This window comes from Echinops telfairi, unplaced genomic scaffold (genome assembly GCF_000313985.2).
Source record: "Echinops telfairi isolate 266 unplaced genomic scaffold, ASM31398v2 ScPeMD7_7457;HRSCAF=8495, whole genome shotgun sequence".
NCBI lineage: Eukaryota > Metazoa > Chordata > Mammalia > Afrosoricida > Tenrecidae > Echinops > Echinops telfairi.
Genome location: NW_022111357.1, coordinates 8,380,147 through 8,401,388, shown reverse-complemented (window position 1 = coordinate 8,401,388; position 21,242 = coordinate 8,380,147). Strand labels below are relative to the sequence as shown.

Below are 21,242 nucleotides of genomic sequence, written 5' to 3'. Positions count from 1 at the left end.
CCTCTGGGAAGGGAAATGGGTGACCGGATTATAAGGAGAGGTGGAAGTACACGTATGACCTATTGAATAAATTAACTGAAAAGTTTTTAAAGCCTGGGGGAAAAAGAACCACTGCTTTAGAGGGAACCGGTTCTGTGGTAGCTGTCAGCTGCTAACAGGAATGAAGGAAAGGGCAGGAGGAGAGACGTCCTTTCCAAAAGACACAAGGACAATCCTCCCTCCAATCCTGCCTCAGGGGATGGGTAAACTGAGACGCAGACCACAGAGTTCAATGTATCCATATGCAGCTTTATTTGGAATTAGTCATCTATCAAGAGTGCATGTCAAAAGAGTAGAAAAAAAATAAAGGAACCCATCCAAAAAAGTCCCTGGCAAGTGGGGTGGAGGGCAGAGTGTTAGGATCCCTGTTTAGAGAAGGAAATGTTCTCCAGGTCATGGATGCCGTTTTTGTCGATGACCCGAACGCTGAAGGCTGGCAGATTCAGGATGAAGCGCTTCTGGAGCTGGAGAGAGAGAGGGAAGAGAAAGTCAACAAATATTTCCTGAGCATTAACTAGGTATCAAGGAGTCCTGGTGGCGCAGGAGTTCAAGTGCTCACCTGCCAAGACTGGGCGGCTTGTGGCAGTCAGCTTCCCTAAAGATCTGCCGCAGCCTTGGAAGCCCCAGAGGGTAGTCCCCCACTGTCCTAGGGGGCTGCTGTGAGTTAGAAAGAACCCCATGGCAACGGGGCTGGGGTTCTGGTTAACTATGGACCAGGCTCAGCTCGAGGCATTGGAGAAACACGCAGACAAAAATTCTAGATGGTAACTTATATTTGTATTAGAGAGAGAGAGAGAGCCTTGAAAAAAAGAGGAAATTCTAGATTTTGTGTAACTTCTATTCTATTAAGACCAGAGAGCACTGGGTCAGTGGACAAAGCCGACCATTGCAGGAGGCTGCCTGGAAAGTCATGGGCTTGCACTGGCAGGTACAGTTGGGGGTCTATCATGTCTGGTCAGTCATCTGATAGAAGAATGCCACTCCCAAGGTTTGTTCCCTTGACTCTTGCAAATAAAGTTTTCTTTCTTCAAATGTCTTCAGGTAATACAGTGGTTGCCCTAGGAAGAAACTTTGGATCAAAGCAGTCCACGCCTAAGCCCCAAGTAGCTTGCTTTAGTCACTCAGTCACATTATAAGGAGTCTCTCTGTAGGTGCAGTTGAGTGGTGGGGAGAGGGGTATAGCAGAACTGATTTGGGAAGAACCCCTGCTTCTGTCTGTCTCCTCCAGTGCAGCCTGATTTGTCATTAAAGTAACATCTCTGCACTGTTACGGTCTTTGCTTGAGAGGCTGCAGAAGCAGCACGCAAGCAGAACTCCTCACAACCCGGGGAACGAAGCTGGAGCGCAGCATTGCTTCTGTGGCTTCCCTTCTTGGACGTCTCTCTGAAAGCCTCTGGATAGAAGGCACCAGGCTTTCCTACTGTTCCCTTTGGAGCCAATCTCAGAAATGGTCACCTCCCCAGGCTTAAGGTCTCCTTCCCTCAATGTTTCCCATCTCCATCGCAGCTGACTGGGAAGCACTGCCCCATTCCATTTCCAGAGCCTTCTTTTGCCAATCTCCACTCTTAGAAACTAGCTCCAAGACCAGGGAAAGGTGGCAATCACGAGATAGGGGTTCCTAAATTACTCCACGTTAGGATCTAAGGGAAATAAAGTCTTTTTTAACAATTTTTTTTTTATTATTGGGGGGTGGGGTGTGTGTGTGTGTGTGTGTGTGATGGGGCTGGGGAGGGAAAGGTGGGAGGGTTGGGGTGGGGGGGATAAAGTCTTTAAAGCTCTTGATATACATGGCTTCTGCCTGACAGCCCCTTTTTACATTTGGAGCTTCCAGACTAATATGGTCCCTGAGCTGACTGGTTAAAGAAAGGGGTTTACAGGAAGAAGGGCAGGGTGATCGACAACCAACAGGTTTGTGTGAGAGTCAAACAGACATTATGTCTGATGCTTCCACTGCCTCCCATCCTTACCCAAAAGCCCAGGAACAGATGGGCTGGACAGCCTGGAAAATAATGGGCCTGCTTTCTGGTCTCTGCTTTCACACCCCCCGGTCTTGGATCTTTAGGTGTCACCCGAAACAGGGAGACCCTGTGCTCGTCCCTTCATAAACCAAGCTTCGAAATGGCTTTCCGTGCCCCTTGGGCCCTCGGGAGGGTAGTTTCCTCTCCAGATACAGGACTGTTAAAGGAGGAGACAGCACGTAATTCCAGGTGGCACAAGAACACAGAAGCCATGAAGCCTGGGGCAGCATTTCTTGAAGTAAGGCCCCAGCAGCTCCTGCAACAAAACCACCCGAGGACTGCTGGGGCGAGATTCTCAGGTCCCTCCTCAAAAGAAGCACGCCTGAGCGTCTGCAGGATGGAGCCAGGAACCTGGTTTTTAAAAACGAGTTCCCCAGACGATTCTCACGCACACCAAAATCTGAGAAGCAGTGGTCTGGATAAACGCGACAGAAAGGTAATTAAATTGCAAAATTGACATTGAGGAGGAGGTGACCTCAGAGAAAAAACAAGCTTGTTTCCCTTCTAACCCTACTCCTGGTAGCAATTTCACATCTGGATGGTGAGTATTACACCTTCTGGCAAGGATCGGGGAAAAATGCAAGCAAGAAATAGAAACAATATTGGCAAACAGAGAGACAGTACCCTCCTTTTTGGGTCCCCCAGGAGCAACTCACCTCCTCTAGACATTTCCTGAGAAGCTCCACTGCCCTCTCACGTGAGATGGCTGAAAGAAAGCAGAGGGCAAGCACTCAAGCCCAGCTCTCCACAACTTGTGATCACGTTTCAGGTCAGCATGCCACACAAAACGGGAAAGGCAGATATATATGTAATATTAATGCCTAACCTTCTAGCTTGGAACTAACTTAGTCCATGCACAGTTGAGGGTGCCCCAGACTCACCACTCCCACGGCCACTGCAAATTGATTTGCTACGGAGAAGGGTAAGCATGCCAGACTTCTGCCCCCATGGCCAGGGCCCGCCTCTGGAGAAGTCCAGCTGACTGCCTCTCTTTTTTATAGCCCACCCTCCCCCCTTTAGGCCAAGGCTTAAATCAGTTCCATCTGCCCCAGCCAGCTGCAAATCAGGGAAAGGGAAGACAAGCCCAGAGTTTTTGCCTCAAGCCCCCAGCTGGGGGCTCAGCTCAACAATGGGAAGAGAATTCACAGGATGAGGCTGGGACTCTCAAAATAGGAGCCAAAGGACCGGTCCACAGGCATGGCAAACTGGGATGACATATTGCAGAGATAAGCATCAGCGGGGGTTGGTGGTTATTCTGGAGGACAAATCAGCTGGATTACTGAGAGATGCCAAGTCAAGTAACAGTCCCCAGGAGGCCAGGCTAATTGTTTTCAGGCTGCAGCCTGGAGCTCTGGTGGCTGAGGTTGAGTGAGTGGGCAGCACTAAAAAGGAATGAACACACCAAAGTTGTACAACACTGACAGGGAAGCAGGAATGTGCGGGAAGAAGTGGTTATCTGTGTTGCATCTGTAGACTGCAAAAAAACCAAATAATCCCACACCTTTAAACTAACAATCCCAAATCCCGCTGCCCACAGTGGCCAAACCTGAAGCTGGGACGGGGTAGATGAGAGAATCACCATTTCTTGGAGGGGGCAGCTAGGAGGCAATAAGAACGAAGGGCAGAGCCCAGGTTTGTGGCCTTAAAATTTTTTGATATTTAAATAAAACTTTAGTTGTTGAGCTGGACACCTGTTCAGCTTCAGAGGGTCAACACAAACACACATACAACACTGGTTTACAAACTCACTCTGTACAGCTAAGATGCCAATAAATACCTAGGCAGGGCAAAAATGAGTGAAAAAAACTGAGCTCTTGTAATGGGAGAATGAGAGTACCTAACAAAAACGTTTGCCGTACGATGACATCTACTCCAGCCGTCCTTTAAAACAAGACCCAGCTCCAGACAGCTCACTGGGACAGGAAAAGGCGCCTTTGCCTAGCTCTCTGAAGGACACACTGACCCATGGGCAAGCACCGCTCCCAGAGAGCACCTGTTTGTGCTTCTCAGGATACACCCTACAGCCACTCAACCCCAAACTGGGAAGTAGCTGAAGGGACGGCTCTGCTACCACTCCCCACCTAGAATTTTTTGGTGGCACTTACTTGGTGTATAGTATCGATCCAGAATACTGAGAGTCAGGAAGGCACCGTAGCCATGGGCTGCAAAAGGGGCTTTGGCCAAGGCTGCCAGGTAGTCCATGTAGTAGAGTGCTGGGCCCTCGTGCTCATCATAGCCAGCCAGGAGCAGGTTGACGTGGTACGGAGTCTGCAAATAAAAGACATTACAAAGTGATGGTCAAAACCACATCCTTTCCCAGAGCACATGGGAGCATTTCAGCTCTCGGTGAATAAGAACATACGGCAAACTAGTAGCATGGAATAATCACTCAGGAGAGTGACAATTTAGAGGACCCAGAGTATACTAAGGAAGAGGGAGGTTGGGTTTGTTTTTTTTATAGAAGATCACTTGGAAGATTTTAAAGTATAGAAAAGGATTGCTATCTTCTTAAAACTGGGCCCTCGAACTTTTAACTGAAAAGTTGGGGGTGTAAGTGCACAAGCTGCTTCTTGGGAGAAAGATGCGCTGTCTCCTCCCCATAAAGTGTTACAGGCCCAGGAAGAACACACAGGGCCACCACGTGTCATAACCAACCCAATGGCAGTGGCTTGATTATAAAATCTTTCCTAATGGTTGGGATGAAGAGGACAGTTCTGAGAGTTCTGGAACTACAGACTGGCGACAACAGCAGCTCCCACCACAATGCCTAAAACACACAGGCCGAGTGTCAGTAAGCTTCTGGACCCAAACGGCCTATGGCCACTATCAAAGAAATAACTGCTAGGTGGGAAAGGCTTCAAACATGAAAGTCAAATCACTGGGTTTGTTATGAAGATGGTACTAATGGAAGTACATAAAGAAATTGGTAGCTCTAGAAGAACCGAACCTTTCGGTGAAATGCTAACATTTTCCAAATTTAACAGACTCCCCTAAAATAATCTATAAGCAATACACATCAATGAGCCAAATGAAAAGCAGTTATAACTCAGGTGTACACTCTTCGTTTGAATTACCTTTAAATCTAGACTCCAACGACAAGTACTCCTGAGCGTGTTGGCTAAGTGGGCCTTGCAGTTCATTTCTCAGTGGATGACTTTTCTACATCAAGCAGGACATTGAGCGTGTTAAATCCAGTCTGCCAGTTCCTCAGGCATCAGTGGTAGGACGCTCGTTTCGTTCAGCTCCCTTTTTCTCTGCAGGATGTTTTCCTCTTGTCATTTGCCACAGTGGATCGTGAGCACGCTCTGCCATGGTTGGGTGCCCATCCCAAAACTTATTTGTGTATATGGTTGAATTCACACTAAATGAGACACTGTATTATGGTACATAAAGTAGTAACAGCTAATGGTTCTAAAAGTGATCTTTGATACGACTTGAACACTGATTAACATGGACAATTGGCAGCCTGGAAGAATCCATGTTAGAAGGACACACTAAAATACATACGTACTGTATATACTAGAGTATAAGCCGACCCGAATATCCACCGAGGCACCTAATTTTACCACAAAAATGGCATTAAAAATGTGCAGAAAAACTCTGCTTATACTTGCCTATGTACGGTACTTGGATTCCAAGTCAGCTACCTGCACTAGCAGCCAGAGCCCCTTCCATCTCCTAATGTAGCCCTACGCTTCAAGCAAGTTTCTGCCTTGGGAGATAGTCTCAAAGGACTAAGAACAGACCAGTAATAGTCAAGACTCTTGAAAAAGGAATTACCTGCCTACACATTTCCCAATGAGTACTGTGCGGCACTCTGCCAGGCTCTAGAATTCCTTCCCTGTTGAAGGACTAGTTTCTTAGTAAGTCTAACCTTAGGCAATATATTTAACCTCTAGGGGCATCCCTTGTTTTATCTGTAAAACAGACTTCGTCCTTCCCCTCTCTATCTTCCAGGAAATGCAGTAAGAAAAAAATGCTACCTAAGTTCCGAGTGTATTAGCTACATCCATATAACCTTTGATAGCTTAGCACTTTAAATAACAATAACAAGTTAAATCTGCTAGCTAAATATAAATATATATTCATATATAAAATAGCATTTTTTTCCTCAAGTGTGAAAACAGGACTGCAAAAGCAGGCAGACATAATATGTTGATCTTCTTAATAGTTATAATTAGAATAGCAAACAAAACAAAAACAAAAAAGAGAATAGCAAAGGGATTCTCACTAGTCCCATCTCCAAGAGATTTATTAATAGTCTCTTACTTGTCACAAAATTAAAACAAGTGAGTCAGAAGTGACTCAATGGCAGTGATTTTTGGATATCCAACGAGACCGTGACTAGATGCCAGATATGTGTTGTCTCCCATGAGGATCCTGCCCATACTATAAGATTTGTTAGTTTCCTGAGAGGGATATAGAACTATGTACTCATATCTATGTTAAGAATTAAAGTTGCAGATGGACATTGGGTCTCGACTCTAGTAATCTCTTAACACAAGAACACTTTGTTCTAACAATCCAGCATCTTGTGATCACCTTCCTGACACAATCGCTGAAGACAAAATAGGTGCATACGCAAACGTGAAGAAAGCTGATGGTGCCCGGCTATCAAAAGATATAGTGTCTGGGGTCTTAAAGGCTTGATGATAAACAAGCGGCCATCTAGCTAAGAAGCAACAAACCCACATGGAAGAAGCACACAGCCTGTGTGACCATGAAGTGTTGATGGAATCAGCTATTAGGTATCTCATCTAAGACCCAGAACAAAATCATACCCAATGTGAATGGGGGGGGGGGGTGCCGGCATTGTGTGGAGAATCAGTACCCATCTGCAGACTATTAGACATCCCCTCACAGAGGGGTCACAGGGAAGAGATGCACCAGTCAGGGTGCAGTATAGCACCGATGAAACACAACTTTCTTCTAGTTCTTTGATGTTTCCTCACCCCACTATCATGACCTCAATTCTACCTTACAAATTAGATTAGACCGGAACATGCACACTGCTACAGATAAGAGCCCACAACACAGGGAATCCAGGATAGATAAACCCCTCAGGGCCAACAATGAGAGTAGACATACCAGTAGGACTAGGGGAGGGTTGGGGGAGAAACAGGGATTCGATCACAAGGATCAATCTAGACTAGACACACACACACACCCCGGAGGATGAATAACAGAAAAGTGGATGGAGGATGATATGGAAATAATGATCTATAACTTATCAAGCGTTCGTGAGGGAGGGTGGGTGGGGAAGAAATGGGCAGCTGATATCAGAGGCTCAAGTGGGAAGAGGATGCTTTGAAAATGATAATGGCAGCTTATGTGCAAATGTGCTCGACACACTGGATGAATGTATGATTGTGATAAGAGATGTAAGAGCCCCCAATAAAAGTATTAAAAAAAAAGATTTGTTAGTTTCCATCAAGTCAATTCTAACTCATATTGACTCCATATTGTTAAATTGTATTTAAAGCGATTCATAGGTTAAAAAGAAAAAATTATTGAAAGATTTAACATGAAATACTATGCTGACAAATTCCAGAAGCAACCTTTATTGCTTAGTCTATATGATATATTTATGCTTAAGCATCTGACACACACACTCATCAAAGTTGGTATTCAGAAGCTACAACACGTGGTATAGAAGATAACTCACAAATTATTGTGTGACTTCAAATTACCAACTTTTGCATGTGTGAGATGCTTAAGCATAAATAAATGGTGTTATCTAGACTAATTAAATCAATACATCTGTGTAACAACTTGCAGTTTCTGAAATTCTTCTGACAATGCTTCACCAAAGATCCCTGGCTCACACTATTTTGTTTAAATTTAAAATAAAGTCTTGTGTACTGTCATTATCACACACCGAAACCGAAATGATAAAGCCAGTTACGGGTTTCATGATTTTTCTATTCTTCATATTCGATTCATTAGTGCTTTCCTGGAATGAAGTTATGTGCTATTCTTGAACACTGCACCTAATTGTGTATGCACAAGGTGTGACTGTTTATAGTTAGTTTGGAAAAATATTTAGTAGGTATACAACACAACCCATCTATTTAAATGCTTCTACCAATGAAGACAGGACTAGAGTAGTAAGTAAAACAGTACTGCTACAAAAACATAGGAACGTTTGTTACACACAACTTTCAAAATGTGAAGTTTCTCAACATATTCTCCACCTTAGGTCCATACACTTCTGGGGGAGGCGTTTCCATCCTTTTACCTCTTTCCCATAGAATTCTGTGCTCTTTGGTTTACACCAAAAATAGCAGTTTGGGCACCGTCATGGGGCTCAGTTGTATTCCTTTACATTGTTCTTTGAGTTTGGGGAAACAAGGAAAAGTGTGAAGGGCAAGGTCAGGGCTGTACGGTGAGATGGAGGAGAGTTTTCTTTTTTTGTGTGTAATCTAAATGTTTTTTTTTTATAAAGGAAAGACGTTTCAGGGGTTACAGTAGCTGAACACAGGCACCCTCGTGGCACTGCACAGTCACACGTGGGAACCTGAGGTCAGAGAGAGACCACAGCACGGAAGCGCAGAGCGGAAGGCAGAGGAGCCGTGGGAAAAAGGAGGAGAGTGTTCTCAGGAAATTCTGAAAGGACAGCCCTTGCTGCCTTGCAAAATGAGCAGGTGCCTTGTCTTGAAGGGGAAGAAATACTCAAGCCACTTTCCTGGCCCCTTTCTCAGTTTTCTCAAACATTTTCCTAAGAAGCCCCATGATTGTCCCGTGTCTTCCAGAAAGTCTAGAAGACTGTTGTTTTAAACCTGCCCCCAAATAGGCAGTATAATCTTTTGAGCTGGTCTCTCTGTTTCAATGTAACTGGCCCAGCACATCTCCTTGGAAACCGCTATTTTGACAGGGATATTTTTCCTTAAGGCACCCAAATGAGATTAAGAAAAGTGTATTACTGGAAGAACTTGTCTACAGCTATCCACTGATGACAGACAAATTTAAACAGGACTTGTTTGGAATAAACCTGTGCCCTGCTACATAAACTGGAGCCCAAAGAGCAATTACTTCTTGACTTATCCTCATAGGCCTGTCTTGCTCAATTATCTACCAAAATATAGTGTGTAGTCGAAAAACATTTGTTGAATGAGTAATAATAGCTGTATGAGAAAATATTAATTGTTGATATGTACAAGGGAACTTAAAAAGATCACGGGACAGTTTCACTATCTCTTCACTCCACTTTTCCATGTGCTTTTTGATGCCCCCTTGTGAGGATGGCATGTATTTTGTCTGGTTGCACATAATTCGCTATGGATTGGCACTGAGTCAGCAGCACCTAACAATAACAAGAATAATGTACATGGCTAATGCCAAATTACCCTCCACCAACCAAAGTGAAAGGTGAAGCAAACCACAAAATAAGTATCAGAAGACATTGGGGCCTACTTCTACGAATGGGTTCAAGTCTAAATTGCCTGCCAGCACCCTATGAAAACCCCAAACCCATCACCATGGAGTCCTTTCTGATTCACAGGACAGAGTGGGACCACCCCACAGGGCTTCCAAGACTGTACATTTTTGAGAAGCAGAATCCCACATCTTTCTCCTGAGCATTCCTCTGAATATATTGGTTTTTACTAGGCGTCTGGGTCCTTGTTCTTTCTAGCTCCCGTTAGACCTGGTTGCTCCGTAAACAGAAGCTTAGGACACAGACCAATCTTTGAAATGAATGAAAGGAGACCAATAGCGTAACGAAGTAGCTCAGACAAAGTAGCTCGCCACACTGCAGTTAACGCTGGGTTTGAACTCTGGTTCTTGTGATGTCTGACTTTTTCTTATGTAAAATAATAACCAAAACCAAACTTAGTGTCAACAAGTTGATGCTGACTCATAGAGACCTGGTAGGGGGGAGCAGAACTGCTCCTATGGGTTTCGGAGACAGTAAATCTTTATGGGAGTGGAAAGCCTCATCTTTCTCCCAAGGAGCAGTTGGTGGTTCTGAACTGGTGGCCTTGCAGCCCAACGTTGAATCCACTATGCCATGAGTACAGTTACTACAAAAGGGTTGCAGTAAAGATTCAACAAGATAATGCATGTAAATAAGCATAGCCTGTAGTCCCAGAGCAGTGGTTCTCAACCTTCCCAATGCTGCGCCCCTTTCATACAGCTCCTCATGTTGTGGTCACCCCCACCCATAAAACTATTTTGTTGCTACTTCATAACTGTAATTTTGCTACTGGTATGAATGGGGTGATCCCTGTGAAAGGGTCCTTTAACCCCCAAAGGGGTTGCGACCCACAGGTTGCGAACCGCTCTCTCAGAGGAAAGACTCAATCCATGGTAAACATTATTACTGTTGTTAGGTGCTATTTAGTCAGTTCCAACTTACAGTGCCTCAATGTACAAGAGAAAGAAACACTTGCTCTTATGTTTGAGCCCATTGGTGCAGCTACTGTATCAAACCCATCTTCTTGAGGGTCTTCCTCTTTTTCACCGGCCCTCTACTTTACCAAGCAGGATGTCCTTTCTCCAGGGACTGGTCTCTCCTGACAACATATCTCAAGTATGTGAGATACTTGCCTCTAAGAGCACTCTGTCCATACTTCTTCCAAGATATATCTGTTAGTTCATTAGGCAGTCCATGGTACTTTTAATATTCTTCACTAGCACCACCAGAATTCAAATGAATCCATTCTTCTTTGGTCTTCCTTGTTCATTGTCCAACTTTCATATCCATACAAGGTAATTGGAAATACCATAGCTTGGGTCACACGCACTTTAGTCCTCAAAGTAACAGCATTGCTTTTTAATGTTTTAAAGAGGTCCTGGCCAGCAAATTTACCCCCAATGCAATAAATAGGTCATTGATGTCTTGCCTGCTGTTTCCAGGCACACTGATTGTGCTTCGAAGCAATAAGTAATCCTTGACAACTTCAATCTCTTCTGTTTATCATGATGTTATCTATTGGTCCAGTTGTAACAATTTTGGTCTTCTTTACATTGAGTTGTAGTCCATCCTGAAGGCTGCAATCCTTGATTATCCTCAGCAAGTGCTTCAAGTCCTCCCCACTTTCAACAAGCAGGATTGTGTCATCTGCATATAGCAGGCTGTTAAATAAGTCTTCAAATCCTGATGCTGCATTCTTCTATAATCTAAATATTACTACTAGGGAAACATAAACCTCTATGAAGTTCACATTGAGAAGCCCAACTACACCTGGCACTGATAAGATAAATTTCTCTTATGTATCTTTAGAAAGGACTAAAGAGCAATGTTTATAAAAAGACCTAGTAGAAATGCAGTATAGAACAGTTCCTTCCTCTCCTTCTAGAGCTCCTATCTAGGGCCCAAAGGTGATGCTGCTCACTGATAACAGCGATCCTAACAGATATGAGATCATATCTGATTCATGGCCAACCCACTGCTGCCCACCGTGAGACTGACAGAGGAAGATTATTTTGTTGTATACAGCAAGATTTCCTGAAACTCTACACAATCCAGTATAATACACCCCAGGTCAAGACCTACATCAGATGTTAAGTTCCTCCACACCGTTTCTCCCTTATAGATGTGAATACTAAGTCAGTCTTACGTTCTAGTTTCACCAGTTCTCATCTTTCCAATGAGAAATATTATATGCAAGAATTTGCTGAATTATTCTGGGGAAGTCGGAACACGAATTGCCAGGAACCTTTCTATTTTTTTTTAAACAATGCAATCCTTATGGTAAGATATAACGGAGCCTGAAGTCACTTTCACTATTCTGTTTAGAAAGCAAGTCCAGGCAGTAAGACAAATTTATGAGGTCCCTGAGGAGAGGGGCTGTATATGTCTAAGCACACTTTCCACAGCAAAGATGGTTAAATATTAGACATAGTTTTACACTAACCTAAACACCCAAATGACGAGTAAATGAATCTGAACAGTTAGCGCACTCTGCCCACTGGTTTGTGCTGTACAAACAACAACATACTTCGTTTTGAAAATTACATGTAATTGACTTTTTTTTTTTTAATGAGCTATCCTGAAACGCAAATTCAGGGGTCCTCGAAGTTTTTCAACAGGGAGCCAGTTCACTGTCCCTCAGACTTGTTGGAGGGCCGGACTATAGTTTAAAAAAAAAACCTATTAACAAATTCCTATGCACACTGCACATATCGTATTTTGAAGTAAAAAACAAACGGGGCAAAAACACCCGGCGGGCCAGATAAATGTCCTTGGCAGGCCGCATGTGGCCCGCGGGCCATAGTGTGAGGACGCCTGCTCAAAATGAATCTTAGCTTCTGGAATAAGGTTCCATATAGAAATTTTCCTCTAATTGTATGAGGACCCCCCCCCCCCCCAAACACAAATGTAGTATGTTTTCCTCAGTTAACTACCATGATGTAAATTTATTTCATAAAGTAGAGTGTTAGGTCATTTTGAGACTTCTTTACCTATACAACAGGGATCATAATAGTACTCACCTACAGAGAGCTGGGGTGTGGTTTAAATCAGTTTATACATGTAAAGTGCTCAGGGCAAAGCCTATTATAACCATATCACCATCATCATGTTTAGAATTTAACTAGACAATAAGATGATCAAGAAGAGGTACTATAGAGAGTCGCTAAAAGGAGTCATCTTTTTTTGTTGTTCAAAGAGAGATAATTTAAACTAGGGGATTAGCCAGTGAGAAGCAATGTTATGCGGTTTTTCCCTGGAGTTGAGATGAACTTACGGTAACTACCTCTTTCAAGCCCTCTAAAACAGAGCTCAGTTCCGCTCCGGATCCTGTCTGCTGGGGACTAAGTGTCCATGGCACACATGCTAACTCTCCTAAGTTAAACAGGACGTTCCCTCTGCTCAACTCTTCTGCGCATTCAACTCCTTGTAGATTCCCTCTCTTATGAAGAAGAAACACTTTGGTGATTAAGAGCGTGAAATTCCATAAATTTTACAGCTAAAGAGAACAGTTGTGATAAATACACTGAAACAACAAAATCAGCGACAAGAGTCTGGGCGGTGACAAGCAGGCAGCGGTGTGACATCTGGCGGAAACCAAACTCACAGCAAGGGGGAGAGGTGGGCGCGAGGAAGCATCCTGCCGAGCGTGGACACAGAGAGAGAGAGAGAGAGAGGAATTGACAGTCTTCCTTTGGAGCCAGGCCAGCCTGCGCCACCTCTAATTGAATAGGATGATGTCGCTCTAAGATGATTCTTTTGTGAGATGCTGCCCCTTGGAATGCTAGGCATAGTGTGAAGCGTAGCTGCATTCCTGGTGGGTCAGCAATTTGGAAGGAGATGCAGAACCACCAATGACACAAAGGCGTTTAGTGATGTCAGGAGCTGGTACTAAATGTATTAAACAGACCAGGCTTGAAGGGAACATGTCTGCTATTGATTTTAACCATCCTCCCTCCCTCCAGCCAAACCCAGTGCTACTGAGTTGATTGTAGTCCAGCTGATTTTCAAAGCTGCCTAAAATTTGCTCTCTGCACTGGCTGTGCTTACAGAGAAGGAAGGGACCTAAGAGCTGCATGGGTTCACTCACAGCCCCTTTACATTGCAAATATGAGGAATCACGTGCAAAGAGGAAACAGTGACTTGCCCTAAACCACGGAGCTAATTAGTGTCAGTCGGAACTTAAGGCTTTCTAATTCCGAGTCCTATGTGTTTTCCCAAGAAACCATGCTACCTCCACAAAATAGAAATTAGTGTGACAATATGATTTTGTATATTCACACTCAAACACTTCAGATTGCACTAGTTCTTTAAAAAATCATTTTATTGGGGGCTCGTACAACTCATCAGAATCTATATATACATCCATGTGTCGAGCACATTTGTACATTTGTTGTCATCATCATTTTCACAACATTTTCTTTCTACTTGAGCTCTTGGTATCAGCTCATTTCCCCCCCTCCATCCCTTACGAATCCTTGATAATTTATTATTAATATTTTTTCATGTCTTACTCTGACTGATGTTCACCCACTTTTCTGTAGAATGCACTATTTTGTATACAAGAATCCACTGTTCTCTATTTCATGTATCATATCTTTTGTGACAACTAATGCTTTATGTTTTAAAAGGAAAGTTTAACGTTACATAATTATGATTCTTCTGTGAGGCCAAAAATTATGCAAAACATAAAGCAGGTACTCAATATACATGTGATGATATATAGGTAAGAGCACCACAAATGACTTGCTAATGCCCAGTTTTTAAATTTCACCAAGAAATAAAATGAACAAATTAAAATAAAAAGTAAAACAAATAAAATGGATCAACTGTCATTGTCTTCCACTGGTGCCTGAAACCCTGAATCGGGAGCACATTTCTAATACAACAGAATGGACTAGCTATCTAGTACTAGGTCTGCTGATATAATTTAAAATTGCCGTTTCAATTTTACCATTTGAATTAAAGGACTTTGTTCCTACACTGGAATTGTAACGTTCACATTTTCAAACACCTAAAACAACTTCCAACTGCCCTTGTGACCTCAGTACCTTTTCTAGTTCTACAGCAGCCTTTCTCAACCTGTGGGTCGCGACCCCTTTGGGGGTTGAATGACCCTTTCACAGGGGTCGCCCGAGCCATAACAGTAGCAAAATTACAGTTATAAAGTAGCAATGAGATTACTTTAAGGTTGGGGGTTCACCACCACATGAGGAACTGTATGAAAGGGTTGTGGCATTAGGAAGGTTGAGAACCACTGCTCTACAGCATAGTGGTTATACGGATGGGGCTGGGGAAGAATTACCTATTCAAAACGCCTAAGTAGCCATAAGCATGCGAAAGTTGGACACTGAATAAGGAAACTCAAGGATCGATACATTTGAATTACGGTGCTGGCGAAGAATACTGAAAGTACCATGGACTGCCAAAACAAAACAACCCAAACTCATGCCATGGAGTCAATTCCGACTCACAGTGATCCTCCAGGACAGGGTAGGGCTGCTCCAGTGAATTTCTGACACTATAACTCTTTACAGGAGTAGAAAGCCCATCTTTCTTCTGTGGAGCGGCTGGTGGTTTTGAACTGCTGACCTTAAGGTTAGCAGCCCCATATGTAACTACTAGGCCACCAGGGCTACAATGGACTGCCAAAAGAACAAATAAATCTGTCTTCGAAGAAGTGCTGCCAGAATGTTTCTTAAATGGCAAGGATGGCGAGACCTTGTCTATTTTGGACACACGTCCCTGAGATTAGGCCCTGGAAAAGGACATCATGCTTGGTAAAACAGAGGGGCAGCAAAAAAGAGGAACACACTTGACAACACGGACTGACACAACGGCTGCGTCGATGGGCTCAAACATAAGAACAACGGTGAGGCTGGCTTCGGACCAGGTAGTTTTGTTCTGTTGTACATGGGGTGGCTATGAGTTGGAACTGATTTGATGGCACCTACCAACTAGTAGGATCCTGGTGGTGTAGGTTACACCTGGGCTGCTAATAACAAGGTCAGCAGTTCAAAATCATCAACCATTTCTTCGGAGAAAGATAAAGCTTTCTACTCCCATGAACAGGTCTACAGTCTTGGAAACCCATACAGCCAGCTCTACCTTGTCCTATATGATTCCAGGGCAGTTGTGAATTAATATCTAAGTAGTATGGAATTATGTGTACCATGATTTGAATACTCCTGATTCCATCTTATTTTCTAGTAACACTGATAGCTTCTTGTGACCTAAGGATACAAGAACCGAATACCTGGAGAAGCTCTGCAACTACAACACTGATTGACTAAGAAATGGGTCAACTTGATGGTAATGGGTTTGGGTTGTTTCCCACAAAGCTATCAAAGAATGGTTTTTAACTTGAAAGCCCTTACCTGACTTTTTACGACAGTAGTCTCACGCAATATTTGTCCTTTTGTGATCGACTAATTTCACTTAGCATAATGTCCTTCAGGTAACCATATTAGGAAGTGACTCTTAAAAAAATCATTGCATTGGGGACTTATACAGCACTTATCACAATACATACATACATCTATTGTGTCAAGCACATTTGCACATTTGCTACCATCAACATTTTCAAAACATTTTCTTTCTACTTGAGCCCTTGGTATTGTCTCCTCCCCTAGAAAATGACATTTTTATTCACCATTTTTTTAGGATACACCATATCACTTTCCAAAATTGTTTCACCATCTTACTGTCCTATGAGCAGTGTATGAAGTCTCCAGTCTCTCCACACCTTGCCAGTATTTTGGTTTTGTTGCACTTAGCTACTAATGTTGGGGGGAGGTATCTCACTATTGTTTTGATTTCTCTCTCTCTAATGGCTCAAGAACTTCTTCATGTTTATTGTCACCTGAATGCCTTTTCGGGGTACTATCTGTTCCTGCCCCCTGTCCATTTTTAAACTGAATTGCCTCTTTGTTGCTGAAGTTTTCTATAAATTCTAGAGATTAGTCCCTTGTTCAAGTTGTCAATGTCAATTTCCTCCCCTGGTTTGTGGACTTTCTTTTTACTTTTTGGTGAGATCTTTTGATGAGCTTAAGTTATCTAATTTTTAGGAGGTCCCAATCCTCTAGTTTGTCTTCTATTGTTTGTGTGCTTTGTTATGTTTGATAGTATTTATGCCATATATTAGGGTCCCTATGTTTGTGCCTATATTTTCAAAGATCTTTAAATTTCAAGGCTGTATTTTTAGGTCTTTGATCCACCTTGAGTTAGTTTCTGTATATGGTGTGAGATATTGTCACACCATATTGTCTCACTTTTTTGCAAAATAGATTTCTAATTTTGCCAGTACCATTTGTTAAGGAGACTATTTCATTCCATTTATTGAGTTTTGGTTCTTGAGCAAAGACCAACTGTCAACATATAACTGGATTAACTTCTGGATTCTCATTCTGTTCCACTGGTACAGGTGTCTGTTGTTACAGCACTAGGCTGTTTTGATGACTGTGGCTCTGTAGCACATTGTGAGATCAGAAAGCATGAGGCATCCTACTTCATTCTTCTTTAGTAGTGCCTTGCTTTTCCAGGATCTCTTTCCACATAAAACCGGTAATTCGTTTTCCATCTCTTTAAAGAATGATGTTAGAATCTAGTTGGGGATGGTCTTATTATTGGTAGATCACTTTGGCTTTATTGACATTTTCATAATATTCAGTCTTAATATCCATGAACATGGTATATTTGTTCCATTTATGTAGTTGTCTTTTGATTTACTCTAATAGTGTTTTGTAGATGTTACATAGCATCTTTTGTTTCTCTGGTTAGATTTAAGCATTTGGAATATCTCATTATCTTTCAGTTACATTTTCCCACACACAAACTTTTTGAGTCCTACTTATACTATGTAAGATGTATTGTGCCAAGTGATAAGAATGGATGTTTAGATCTTAGAAGGAACTCACATGGTAGGCAAGGGAAGGAAGGATTATGAGAGAGGCAACAGCACATATGAAGGTCAAGCAGCATGGAAGAACAAAGGATGTTTGGGTACTGGTGAGCATGGGACACATGTACCTAGACAAGGGATGTATTTCAGCAGGAAGCAGAGGAACTAGGACAGGAACTCCAAACGTTGGGAGATTAGGGGATAATGACACTAGTCTTCTCAAACATATGAACTTTGGTGTATACACCATGGCAAACTTTGGTATGTAAAGTCAATGAAGATCTACTACTCCCGCCCTCCTCTCAGTCTTTACTGTGTCTGAAGACATTGGTTTACAGGCGCCAAGAACTCTGTGTCTCATTCCAACCGTCCCATGCTTTTTCTGAACCCTCCTCCTACCACCCCCACCCCCATTAAATAAGACATGTTTGGATAGTACAACAGACTGCCATTTTAGGATAGTCTTTGACAGTTAGATAAAAGATGAACTAGAATTACGACAGCAAGAAAATAGGGAGAAAAGTTAGGGGATCTACAAGAGCCCAGATGGGGATGACGAGGACTAAACAAAGGCAGAAGAGAGAATACGGAATATAAGATGTATTGAAAAAGTAGGACGGGTAAGACTTCATGACTAGAAGACTAGAAAAGGTGAGGGAGAAAGAGGACTCTCAGTAAGGAGAAATGTGGCTGTGCAAAAATTCAATTTGAATTATAATGATAAATAATAAGGAAATATAAAGAATTCAATTTAGACACAAAGAGTATCTGGGAAGAAAACCATATAGAGTCAAAGTTACGAAACTGAAGGCCTTTTAGGAATTTTTTTTTTTACACAAACACACCAAATTCCATGCTCACACGTGGAAGACAGTCATGGGAACAATTACAACAAACCACTATAGTTAAGAACACAAAGAAGTCGAAGGTCAGTTATGTGTGGAGAAGCGGGATAGAGGGATGTCCACAGAAAGTTCCCTTAAAATTTAAATCATAACTACTAGTGAGATCTAGCAAAAAGGAGTTAGCTATCTGAAGATGTGGAAGCGTACTCAGCAGAGAATGAGCAGTGAAGTGGGAACCGAGACACAAGAAAGACGGCAGGGCAGAGCAGGGCAAGCATAAATATTGAGTACATATGGAAATGGGAAAGGGGTGAGGTAGGTGGAGAGAGAAAGCTGAGGTGAGGAAGTAAAAGAAGACAAATGAACCAGAGCCCAATCCGTATGACTATGAAATCCAGAGGGCAGTTCTGGGAAACTGAGAAGAAAGTGGACCATTTCCCCCACAAGCTGGATGGAACCTGTCCCATTATTTACAGTTGCCCACTACAAAAAAAAAAAAAAAAAAAAAGTTGAAAGTTGAAAAGTTTCCTCATATCATGACTGAAAAAAAAAGTGTGAGTTTAAAGTGATGGGAATCCAAACATGGATACATCAGAATACTGTATTTTCCTTCATAATCCACCCATCACTCATCCACTGCCACTGAATCGATTCAGATCTCAGAGACCCTGTAAGACCGAGGAGAACTGCCACCTGGGGTTTCTGAAACGGCAACTCTTTACCGGAACAGACTGCCTCATCTTCCTCCCTCAGAGTGGGTGGTGGGTTTAAATGCCCACCCTGCGGTCAGCAGCCCAATGCTTAACCCAACGTGCCACCAGAGCCCTCTGGTTAATAGCAGCCCGTAAAAATTGAAACCACTTTCTGAATTTCCTTCCCTCCTGTTACAGATACATTATCTTTTTAGAGCATTGAACAACAAATGAGAATTTAGAATTTCTAAATTCTCATACTAAAATGAGAAACAAAACGGCAAGCAAATCTTTCATTTTCTAAAGCCCAAAGTGAAATAAAAGAAATACTGCTCTGAAAATGAGATCGTCTAATCACTTTTTCCTTTTCCCCAACTCAGGTCATTTTCTGAAAGTGTATTTGTTACTCCTGTTTGATGCTGAGATACCAAATAAAATGTAATCATTTTAATTTTCATTTAGCATTGATTAGCTTGCCAAAATGTTGTTGCTTAATACACCGGAAAAAAATGGTTGAGCTCCTCCTGAGCTCCAGCGAAGGAGCCAACATATTTTACGTGTTAAATTTACAGCCAACGTATTTTACATGTTAAATTTTAAAAGCAGAACACCTTTCAAATTAGTATTTGAGTAAACTATAACTTCAGATCCCGTAAGTTCTATAAGGTAGACCCACTGCCATCAAGTAGATTCCTACTCGTAACAACACTGTACAATTGTCCCTTTGTTTTGAGACTGTAAATCTTTATAGGAGCAGAAAGTCCTCTTTCTCCTGAAATCATATAAGACACCCATGTAATTTTGGGAAAAAACAAAAACCAAAAAATACAATACAGACCTAAACTCAATCCTGGCTCATGTTCCCAGTACGATTAATTGTGTACTCTGGGATTGTCCCCTTGCCTTGAGCTTGAAGTGCACCATCCATAGTGTGGGTTAGAACTACTCAACCATAGCGCCGAGGGGCAAAAGCCAGGTTAACGGTCCTGGATGGAGGCTCGGGAAATAGCAAGGTGCCCAAGTCTAGCAACTGAATCTGAATTTTAGGAACAAAAATCTTAATATCATACATTTTTCTTTCTTTTTTTTTTTCTTACAAAAGTGGAGCTTGAAGTTCTTATTCAATAATTTCAAATGTTCAGTAAATACTATTACTCACTCATCCAAAGTTTTTAATGGATCTCCCAGTAAAGTTGTAACCTTATCGTAATTAAAAGTTTCAAAATTTAATTGAGTTGAAACACGACATGGCAGATGCCTTATTATACCAACTAGTTAACACAGTATTTGTTTTCTACATTAATTTTACTTGCTAATCAAAAATACTGCTTTGCCCCAAATAACATCAAACTAAAATTGCTGATTGTGCAATGGTAAAACCTACACCACCATGTTTGCAAAAGGGCCACTAGACTTCTTTTTTTCATGAGCTGGCAGTTTCTAGGGAAAATTTATGTCTCCATAAATTCTCCAAAAATTGAGCAGCAGATTCTCAAAAAATCCAGCAGCAGAATTCATGTTTTGCACACTACAAGGCATATATTCAGAGGCACATGTTAGCAGACCCATGAATATCTTTGACTGTTGAATATCATCAAAGCTGGTTCATCTCCCTGCATTAATAAATAACATAGTATGCTAAAAAAAAAATTTGTTTAGGACAGCAGTTCTCAACCTTCCTAATGCTGTGACCCTTTAATACAGTTCCTCATGTTGTGGTGACCCCCCAGCCATAAAATTATTTTCGTAGCTACTTCTTAACTGTAATTTTGCTACTGTTATGCATTGGGTGACCCCTGTGAAAAGGGTTATTTGGTCCCCAAAGGGGTTGCAACCCACAGTTTGAGAACCGCCAGTTTAGGACTACAAGAGGGAGTTTCAAAAAGTTCACAAGAAAATGGGTTTAAATGATAATGGAATTTTCCCATAAACTTTTGAAGCTCCTTTTCAGATTTCTACAGCAACTAGACATAAAGATGAGTATTAAGAAAACTTGGGAAAAGGCTGAGAGTCCTTCTATTAGAATACAATGCTCCCCCTTATCCCCCTGGGCCCTACATAAGCTGTTCCAACAACTTCAATGGCCACGGAATCTTCATTGGTCTCCTTCCTTCCATCTTTTTGCAAACTCTTCATCAAAGAGCACCCAATGATCTAACAAAATCTAATCTTAGCCACCTGGCTAAAATAGAGCTTTTAAGATAAAGCTTTCTCATCCAAATCTTTGTAACCTGCACTACCTCTCTAGTTTCAATCTCTTACCATTCCCCCATACAAACTAGTTTAGATGGTAGCTTTTACACACACACACACACACACACACACACAACCCCCCCC

The 21,242-nt window shown here is 42.2% G+C and overlaps 1 protein-coding gene across 1 annotated transcript in view; it reads right to left on the bottom strand.

Annotated features, from left to right (window-relative positions):
• Positions 1–267: 267 nt before the first annotated feature.
• The window catches only part of PSMB2 (proteasome 20S subunit beta 2), a 38,013-nt gene continuing 17,038 nt past the window's right edge, over positions 268–21,242 (bottom strand). The window contains exons 4-6 of the mRNA XM_004704974.4: positions 4,163–4,325; positions 2,714–2,763; positions 268–503 (exon numbers count right to left, since the gene is read on the bottom strand). Of these exons, the coding sequence (XP_004705031.1) occupies positions 396–503; positions 2,714–2,763; positions 4,163–4,325 (321 nt within the window). The 3' untranslated portion in view covers positions 268–395. The remainder of the gene's footprint in view (positions 504–2,713; positions 2,764–4,162; positions 4,326–21,242) is intronic.